At 39.2% G+C, this 9,453-nt stretch overlaps 1 protein-coding gene across 1 annotated transcript; it reads left to right on the top strand.

Moving 5' to 3' along the window:
• Positions 1–3,804, top strand: uncx (UNC homeobox). The gene is made up of 3 exons (XM_044099452.1): positions 1–782; positions 1,222–1,397; positions 2,166–3,804. The coding sequence occupies exons 1-3, from the start codon at positions 524–526 to the stop codon at positions 3,123–3,125; spliced, it is 1,395 nt and encodes a 464-aa protein (XP_043955387.1). The 5' UTR covers positions 1–523; the 3' UTR covers positions 3,126–3,804.
• The last annotated feature ends 5,649 nt before the right edge of the window (positions 3,805–9,453 follow it).

Below are 9,453 nucleotides of genomic sequence, written 5' to 3'. Positions count from 1 at the left end.
CATAACAATAGGCATGAATCAATAAATGAGGACACAATTTCAAATGATATGTTTTGCCTACAACATATCAACACTCTACGCATTAAAGCTATTATTTGTTTGGAGCAAAGACAAAGTCTGGGAGCTGCTGGCCTCATCTATCCGCCTGCAGCCTTTTCTTCCCGGGATCCGCTGAGCCCTTCCTCCCGGTGGGTCCCCCGTGCAGTTGCGATGTAGTTCTTATCAAAGCCCTCCTGTCTTGTTGTGACAGCTCTGATATTGTTTATTGAGGTGGATGTCAGCTTTAATTAGCAATCGATACGGGGAGCGTTTGCAGAGTGCGTCTCTGACGTCAGCACCCATTACCGCCTCTCATTGGATCTCATATTCCCAGAGCCTGGGCTAATTATTGGGAGGTTCATGTGGATAAAGTACAGCTCATCCCTCCCTTCACATCATGTCCCCCGCTCGTTGGCCACACTCGCTGCATGCTTTTTAAATTCCCGTCGCCGGGCTCCAGACGTCGCTTCCTTTTGCCTGCGGGATGATGGACAGCAGGATACTGGATCCACCTCACGCCCAGTTCGGAGGCTCTCTCGGCGGGATGGTTGGCTTCCCGTACCATCTGAGCCACCATCACGTTTACGAATTAGCAGGGCATCAACTTCAATCTGCGTCCGCGGTTCCCTTCTCGATAGACGGATTACTTAATGGCTCCTGCACGGCGTCGGTGGGTAATTCCAACCCCCTCTTGTCTTCGGGCTGCGGGATGAATGGAGATAATCAGCAGTACAAACTGTCAGGTAAGCCACACTACCCACAGCACAATGAGCTGCGCTCGAGGTTGGCCAGCTGTGAAAGACCCAAACAGAAAGAAACAAAGGCTGGATGTTGCGACAAGTTACCTTCGCAGTGGGTTTGTAAGGCGTTCTCGCCTCCCACTTCATTCCCTTCATGTAAAACTGAGGATTTAAAAAAAAAAAAAATTCTCCTCCTCAGTTACAACATTAACAGTTTGTGTTTACATCGAAAGCTTCCATCTCCAAAACGAGAACAGAAGCTGCAATATTCCTTTCATCATATTCACCTTTAAATTGAACAAAATTCATGGCATGTGCAAGATAAAAATCATATTAAAATTCTTTAAAAATTTAGATTTTTTTTAAAGAAAAAATAATATATATATATTTCGACCTTATGTGCTTTGTTTACATTTTGTTTCCAACATTTATATGCTGCCAGACTCGGTGGACCCAGACAAAGATAGCCCTGGCTGCAAGAGAAGAAGAACTCGCACAAATTTCACAGGCTGGCAGCTGGAGGAATTAGAAAAGGCTTTTAATGAGAGCCACTATCCGGACGTGTTCATGAGGGAGGCACTGGCTCTCCGACTGGACTTGATAGAATCAAGAGTTCAGGTAAATTCCCATTCACTGAGTGCGTTTGTAACTTCGAGCTTGATTGTGTCCTCTGTTATGTTATTTGTGACAAAAGACCCGCTCTACATGTGCTATTGTTGCAAATCACACATCTGTAAAAACAAATATCAATAATTACATGGCCATGAGTAAATATTATTTTCTTGAAGACAATGAAATATTAAAATTAATTCTTAAAATGCCACATTTCACTTTACTTTTCTCTGAGTTTATTGGTCGGGATCTGACGGATAAGTACAATTTGACTTTATATTTGTTTTGAAAAACTTTAGAACTTTGATATACCGTAACACAAAGAGTTGCAGGCTGTTTTTCTAACAATGACTAGGAAGAAATATCAGACATTAATAAGCGTCCATTTATATATATTTTTTAATTTGCTTTAAGTAAAAATTAAACAAATACTTAAAAAACTATATTTTTCATTATTACACGTAAGCTTTATTCGCATGGACAGTCCATATTTGTGAAAAATTATGTTATTGAAAGTTATCACAACTTGTTTTTTGCTCAATACATTCGTTTTTAATAAGGCCTAGCTAATTAAAGGCCCAGGAAAACAAAAAAACAAACAAAATAAAACAACAACATCAGGAAGGTGTAACCTCACTATTTGTTTAATTACCATGTTACAAAGACACTGACACTTTTTTTTTTTTCTCTAATTAATTTGACCCTAGCAGGGGCAGCCAGTGCTCATTACACGTGTTTTCACTTCCCCCCCTTCCTCCACTTCTCTATCTGAAGGTCTGGTTTCAAAATCGCAGAGCCAAATGGAGGAAAAAGGAGAACACAAAGAAAGGCCCGGGTCGACCTGCTCACAACGCCCATCCCACCACCTGCAGCGGGGAGCCCATGGACCCAGAGGAGATCGCCCGGAGAGAGCTGGACAGGCTGGAGAAGAAGAAGCGGAAGCAGGAGCGCCGGCTGCTCAAGTCCCAGAACAAGCTCGTTTCTGGGGATCTATTTCACACCCCCGGGTCGGACAGCGACAGCGGGGTGTCGCACGTCACCGACAGTGACCACAACACGTGCCCACCCTTTGACTCAGTGGGGGGGAACCAGTCGATGTGCGACCTCCAGAGCCAAAACCAGAACCAAAGACACCTAGACCGGGATGCTGGCGGATCCGAGCTGGACTCGCCCGACCCCAGCCACCGGCCGAGCCTGTGCTCCAGCAACACCAACAGAGCCTCAAGTCTGCAGAAACTCAACCCGTTTAGCGTCGAGAGCCTCCTTTCGGACTCCAGACCCAGACGCAACCCCGCGGCCTTACCCTCCTCGCGGCCTTTAATAGGGAAAGGACACTTCCTGCTCTATCCCATCACACAGCCGCTCGGATTCATTGTCCCTCAGACTGCCCTGAAGACGTCATCAGCAGCGACAAGCTGTGACGGAGACGCCCCGGTGGACAGTGACCAGTCCGGTGTCCGCTGCAGCGCCTCCTCCAACTCTCCGGGATGTAGGAGCAACTCACCGGACACACAAAAGCTAGGACAGGCGGGACAGGAGGAGAAATCGAGTCCGTCCAGGGCCGCGTTTGCCACTGGACAACCGAGCTCGGCTATTTGCAGCGAGTCGACTTTTGAACTCATAACGCCTGTCGACACGGACAAAAAGGAGCACTTGGAGCACACAGTCAACCCCGAGCCTCCGAGTGACTGTCCCACACAATTAAACTCCACAGAAGATGTCGATATGGAATAAATCAGAGGGAGGGTATATTTTTGTTTTTAGAAAAAAATGCAGAAATAGCCTCTAAACGACACCTTTCATTAGGCCAAAGCTTAACTACATCTTTGCATTTAACCTCCTTAGGTTTTGCCCCAACTCTGCTGAATTTTTTAAACAATGTCCCCCTCCTTATTTTTTCTTCTGCGAGTGTGAGAGTATTTACTGTGTGATAACATGTAAAAAAAAACCCACAAAAACAAAAAACAAAACACAAGACCAACAAAAATCCTCAAGAGCTGTAAGAAAAGGTATTATACTATTTATATATGTAAGGTTTTTCTTAAATAAATCTATTGTATACAAGCATCTGACACCGTGTGAGATCTTAAATAGCGGCGCAGGACGACAGTACAGTGGGAAGGGCTTTTTTCGTAAAGAAATCTTATGTTGTACTTTGTATATTGCCTTAACAAATTTATTCATCTATAAGCCCCCGCTGAAATGAGGTTACGAGCCCGAGGCGAAAAGGACCCGCTCGACTCCTGCAGAGTTTTGATATGAAAGTAATTATTTTCCCGGTGGCTACTGCAGGGGGATTCAGTTTATTTTAGCTCAAAGGGGGTTATAATACATTACCGATTTCTAGTGATATGAAATCACATAAACTTCCAAGAATAATAGAATTAGCATGAAAAGGCCTGGGTGTCAAATTGAAATAGGAAAATAATAGCCCCGGCAGCTGGGAGTGTGTGTGTTTGTGCATATTGGAAAGGAGATGGGGATTCGTGGGGAGGCATTTTCATGAGGTTTTTCTCTCCTTTCTCCTCCCTCTCTCCTCCTCTCTCTCTCCTCACATTGTCAGGGTCCCTTGTAGCAGGGCTATATTAAGATAGATGTTCGATGATATCCCTCATTGTTCTGTCGCTTTACATTGATGTTTCTGTGTTATCAGCCTATTGATCACGCGTCGGCTGTAATAGGACGGGCTGAGGCAAACGTGCCTATTTACAATAGCAGAACACATTTGTTCTAATAGGGCTGCTGGTCCCCGGGGAAGTCGCGCAGGATCTGGGACATCTGCTCCCCCTTTCGCAATATTAGCAGCGCTGACCACAATATCAGGCCGAAGGAAGAGAGCACGGTAACAGAAGAAAGCAAAGGGGGGAATATATATAAATATCACATAGCCTTTAGAGTTCTCTTTGGGTTTTGATTTGCAAATAAATTGGAAATAATCAGAGGGAGCGAGCTTTACGTCTGAGCCGGCGCAAATGAATCCCTGAGCCAGTGTCCCTTTCAAAATATTTACATAAATTTCAACCCATGCAGCTGTTTGCTCTAGGAAGAAACGTCTTATTAGGTTGGTGGCGGTGGTGGGTTGGGGGGGAGAAGGGGGGTTCGGGGAGCGGAGGCAGGGGCAGACACAAACAGCATGGCACGCGCAGAAATCACGCACGGGCTCAGGCCCGCGTGGCTCTGGGTTAAAGGTGGCCATATGTACTGGGGTCACAGCTTCCTTATTGTCTGTGTGATAAGGATTGTGATTTGCCTTGAAGAGTTTCTTAAAGAGTCAGAAATAAGTTACCATGAACCAAGCTTAAAATAAAGACAAAAACAGCTTTAAATCATTTTAAATAATAATAAAATATATGAAAGAATTAAAAGTGAAAAAAATCCTCAATCATCTTCAATTAATTACATTGAAGATGTAATTAACGGTGAAAGAAAATCAATTATATTTGTCAGTACTGTTTTCTTTTTTTCTTTTATTAATAGTATTTTTTAATTCTTTAGCAACATTTAATCTAAATAATTTTTTGGGAACATTCAAGAATTTCCCCGCAAATTTCAACAAAAAAGTCCATACTCTGTGTTTTCTCAAGGATTATTCACCAATTTGTGAAACAACCCATCACAATCATGCTTGTGTGTGTGTTTTTCTTGAAATACTTCTTTTATGCTTTCTCTTTTCTTTTTTTTCCTTGGGACGTATGCCCAGTTCATCCATAATTCATTAGCGCACTGAATAGGAGTATCGCTGGCTGCACATTGGTGGCCTAAAGGTGAAATTAGCGATTTGCTTAAGTAGTTAAGCTTTTCTTGCCTGAGAGCTGCACGCTGCATGATTCAAGACAAACTATCAATCGATATGCCCAGGCAGCCTCCAGGAGATGTGTCGTCCCATGAATCATACTTTATGAATTCAATTTATACCCGGAGAAATTTTCAATTTGAACGCCGGATCATTATGGGAGAGTGTAAATTGTTTTTGCTCTATTATGCATCGGACGCCATCATTTTTCTTTCTAATTACGGCGGTGTCAGGTCGGGCTGTCATGCAGACGCTGATTTTCAATTTAACTGATCATCATGCATTCATTTTACCATTTGATAAATCTGCTATCTCGGAGCTCCTCCATGCCCGGAATGCTAAAAAGAGAGGCGCAGATTGGGAGAAGTAATAGGGGCCTGTATGCGGCAATAAGTGCAGATCAGGCAGCTAATTTAGCACCTCCTGGTATTTCCATTTCCATTTCTCATTTCCAACTCTCAAAGGAGGAAAAGCAGCCCAAAGGCAGAAAGCTGGTAGGGTTTTCATATCAGAGAAAGACAGAGAAAAAAAAGTCGACCAAAATGCCTTGTTTTCAACCACCCATCTCCTAAATTAGGATATCAAGCTTAATTAAGGCTAATAGAGTTTTCTTACTGTGTGTGTTAGTTTTATTTAATAGAAACAAATTTGCTCAATTAATTATGGCCATGATGTTGAGAGTCTTCTTTACAGCATTGCCTAAATGAGCATCTTCAGGAAAAAAAAATAAAATTTCCAAAGTAATTGTTTTTATTTAGGGTGTTTTCATATGTTTTCCTCTCTTTATGACAGCCGAGTAAAACTGAGTCAGTTTAGAAACTGATTGTTTCACAGCGCTAAATGAGCTGAATTCTGTTTCCCGTAAAAACAAACAAAAAAAGCATCTCATTTAGCAACAAAATCTGCTCAAAAAATCATTTTGTCTACTTTAACTGTCATCTGGAGCATTTTTTTGTCCCCAATGCATTTATTTCTTGGATGTGATGTGGAGAGATTTACAAGTTTCAAGTCTGAATCAACTTTAATGGACCACAACGCTCACTTGTCACAAATCCATCTGTCTGTGCAGGCTACTCATGTGCGCTTTGTGCTCCTGTAAGAGATCTTGGAGACTCGGAGGGCTCAGTTTGGATAAGAAAGAAAACCTGGTCCCTTAAAGAAAAAAAAAAAAGAAAAAAAAGATCCTCCGTGAAATAAAATGGTACTTGACATTTGGCTTCTCCTGCAGCAACTCTGCCATGCCTTTTAGGATTATTTTACATCTCACACTCATTAATGCGCCGACGGATTTAATCATTCTTATCTTTCCCGTGCATACCTGGGATAAGCCTGAAATTACCATCTGCATTGATTTCAGGACAACCCTTAAAATTATTTTAATTAGTTCACAGTACTCTGCGGAAAAAAAGTCCCTAAAAAAATGGTTATTAAGTCATTTGGATTTCCATGTGTTTCCTACTTGAGAACCAATAGATATATCTTTCCAAAATCTACTGGACCAATTTAAGTTAAACTTATTCCCAGGAAAAGTAAATAAATAAATAAATAAATAAATAAATAAATAAATAAATAAATAAATAAATAAATAAATAAATATATTCACAGTCTGTTCATATATATATATTCAGTCTATTCACATGTCTTTACTATCATGTAACAAAGTGTATTGTTTTATACCATAACACACTAAGAATTTTGATAATAATTAACTTCTGGCATTAGACCAAATACTGACAGTCTTTTCAAGAATCATTTTTAAAAACAAAGAAAGGCCTGTAATAATGCATATAGTTAATACTTAGGAAAGGAAGTTCTTCCCATTTAATATTGTAATTTATTTTTATTACACATGCTCCATATTATGTTAAAATGGCTTTGGGCAAGGATTAGAATATTAGAGAAGTTTCATTTATGCAATAAGAGAAAAATGCACCATGTTTAGAAGGAAAAAACTGCAAAATTGCCTGTCTATTTTTTTAATTTGTTGCAAGTTTTGAGCTTAGAAAAAAATGTATGCTCATCAGATAACGTTTAAACATTTAGAGTGTTTAACATAAGCCATTTTGAACAAAGAAAAAAATTAAAGCAACTTGTGGGATTTTTTTGTGCCAGGTCACATCTTCCCACCTAAAAATCTGTTGTTAAATTTTGTGCAACAATTTAGCTATAAAAATCTGATTGCAACTTAGAAAAATAAAACTCTTTCATTATGTTCACATCTATCCTGTTACTTTTTAATGGTTCACATGTTACAGCTTACAGTTATACACAGGAAAGTTTTTTTTTCCTTCATCATAACTATTAATCAGAAATTCTCACGACACAACTGCTAACTTTTTTCTGACACATTGAATTACAAAAAGTAAAGTTTAGAATAGCAAATAAATGCATTTGTAGCTTCAGGACATCAATCCTGGTGTCTTAAGGATCTGTCTAAAAGCTCAGTCTGTTCTGAAAAGAAATTAATTTATAAAGAAATGAGAGCTTCATCAACTATTTTAGTTTTAAATGTTAAACCAAGGTTGTTAAAAAAAAGATTTGCATCACACACTGAATACTATGGCTTTCTGAATCCAGGCAACACAATAATTACGTGTCATAGATGTATGCACAATAACAATTAACACTTCGTCTGCTGTTTCTATTTACAATAATGGCAAGAATAAGATCCAAACATTTACAGTTTAACTTACAGCTTAACTGGCTCCACTTTTAGGTATGTGTAGGCAAACTGGCAAACTAATGCACAAAACCATGGCAATGCATGAAACAATTATATAAGACAAAGATATTAATAACTCAGTCTCAGAAAAAAGTTACAGAGCTACATTTGTTTGTATGTAGGGTCACAAAAAAGGATAAAATATTGGATTCAGATATTTTTCTTTACCTGTTACAGAAGAATGAATGAAAAATGTTCAAACAAGGCTAAGTTGTATTGATCTGGCTTATCAGTCTGTGCCCTAGCGCCACTCTTCAACGCATGCTACATTCTGCAAGGATTTATAAAGCTGTCATGGTGTGCAATATCTCAGCTCTGCTTAATACAAAGTCTTCCATGCGTCAGTTTGCAAAGAAAAATGTGGAATGTTTTCAAGGCCTTAGAAATGTACTCATTTAACATTATTCAGTCATACATGATGTACTACAAAAACGGTATGCAATATTTTACATTCTAGAAAATATAATTTTGCACTTTCTTTGCTACTGTTAAGAACCTGCTTTATTTTTTACACATTCTAGATTGTGACTGTATTGCAACATTTCTAGATGATTTGCTAACATTCTAAAGGAGGAATTCAGCCATTTGAATCAGTTGTGTTGAAACAAAGGTAAAATATGAGGCACACTGGTCATTCAAGGCCAGAAGTGGACTCAATTATTTTATTCAGTGAAAAGCCAATATAAGAGGTAAGGTTGAATGAATGGCAACTTTGCAAACTGTGTCGTAAGTTCACATTAATATAATGAAAACAAAGTCATTTGGAAATTAATTAGGTAAATGGATTCCATTTGCAAAAATGTTCTGAACTTCAGCAAAAATAACTTAGAAGCAGCCTAGGGGAGTGATACAAGTATATCCACAGAGGCTGCTGCTTTAGTATTTAGATTTCAGACAGGAACTAAAGCACCACAGGGAGGAAGAAGAATGGACACGGAGACAGAGTTGATTAAATTTCCCAGAAAACTTTAAGTAATTTTTAGAGTTTCAAGTTTTGTATTTTAGATAAATGTGTAAAACTAATTCATTTTTGTAACTTTTCAAACACTTTTTACTTATTAAGGCACATACATCTTCAAATATATTTCAAACCCAACTGATAGATGATATGTGATAATCATCCTATTTTAGGCTTAAACACTGTATGAGGAAGAATAATAAATTAGAATGCTTACAAAAATTATTAGGTTATATCATTAGGTTAGCTTACCTACTTATATCACTGAAAGTAAAGGGAGCAGACCTGGAACCATCAGAAATGTCCAGGCAACAGTTTGGATAATGCGAAATTAGAAGTAAGTAATAAGTACTAAGATGAAATGCATTATGTAAGCAAATAATAACTCACACAACAACTTATGATTAAATCCGGGGTTTACCACATCATAAGGCTGTACACCCTCACCAGATCCTCCATATGCTGCTGGCAATGCCACAGCAGAGTACAAGATATAGAGGAAGGAGTTAGGCAGTCACTTAGGAATGGTTTTGGTGTAACAAGGGTGTGAAAGCAACTCTTGATCCAAGAACGAAAAGCGACACAGACA

Source organism: Gambusia affinis, linkage group LG19 (assembly GCF_019740435.1).
Source record: "Gambusia affinis linkage group LG19, SWU_Gaff_1.0, whole genome shotgun sequence".
NCBI classification, from domain to species: Eukaryota; Metazoa; Chordata; class Actinopteri; order Cyprinodontiformes; family Poeciliidae; genus Gambusia; species Gambusia affinis.
The sequence above is the reverse complement of the archived record's forward strand: the minus strand, read 5'-3'. Positions and strand labels throughout refer to the sequence as shown.

What these genes read in the sequence shown, in the direction of transcription:
- uncx (XM_044099452.1), top strand. Translation starts at nt 524, where the DNA reads ATGATGGACAGCAGGATACTGGATCCACCTCACGCCCAGTTCGGAGGC. An exon ending in TCAGCAGTACAAACTGTCAG is followed by an intron (nt 783 to 1,221) that starts GTAAGCCACACT and finishes ATATGCTGCCAG; the next exon opens with ACTCGGTGGACCCAGACAAA. An exon ending in TGATAGAATCAAGAGTTCAG is followed by an intron (nt 1,398 to 2,165) that starts GTAAATTCCCAT and finishes CTCTATCTGAAG; the next exon opens with GTCTGGTTTCAAAATCGCAG.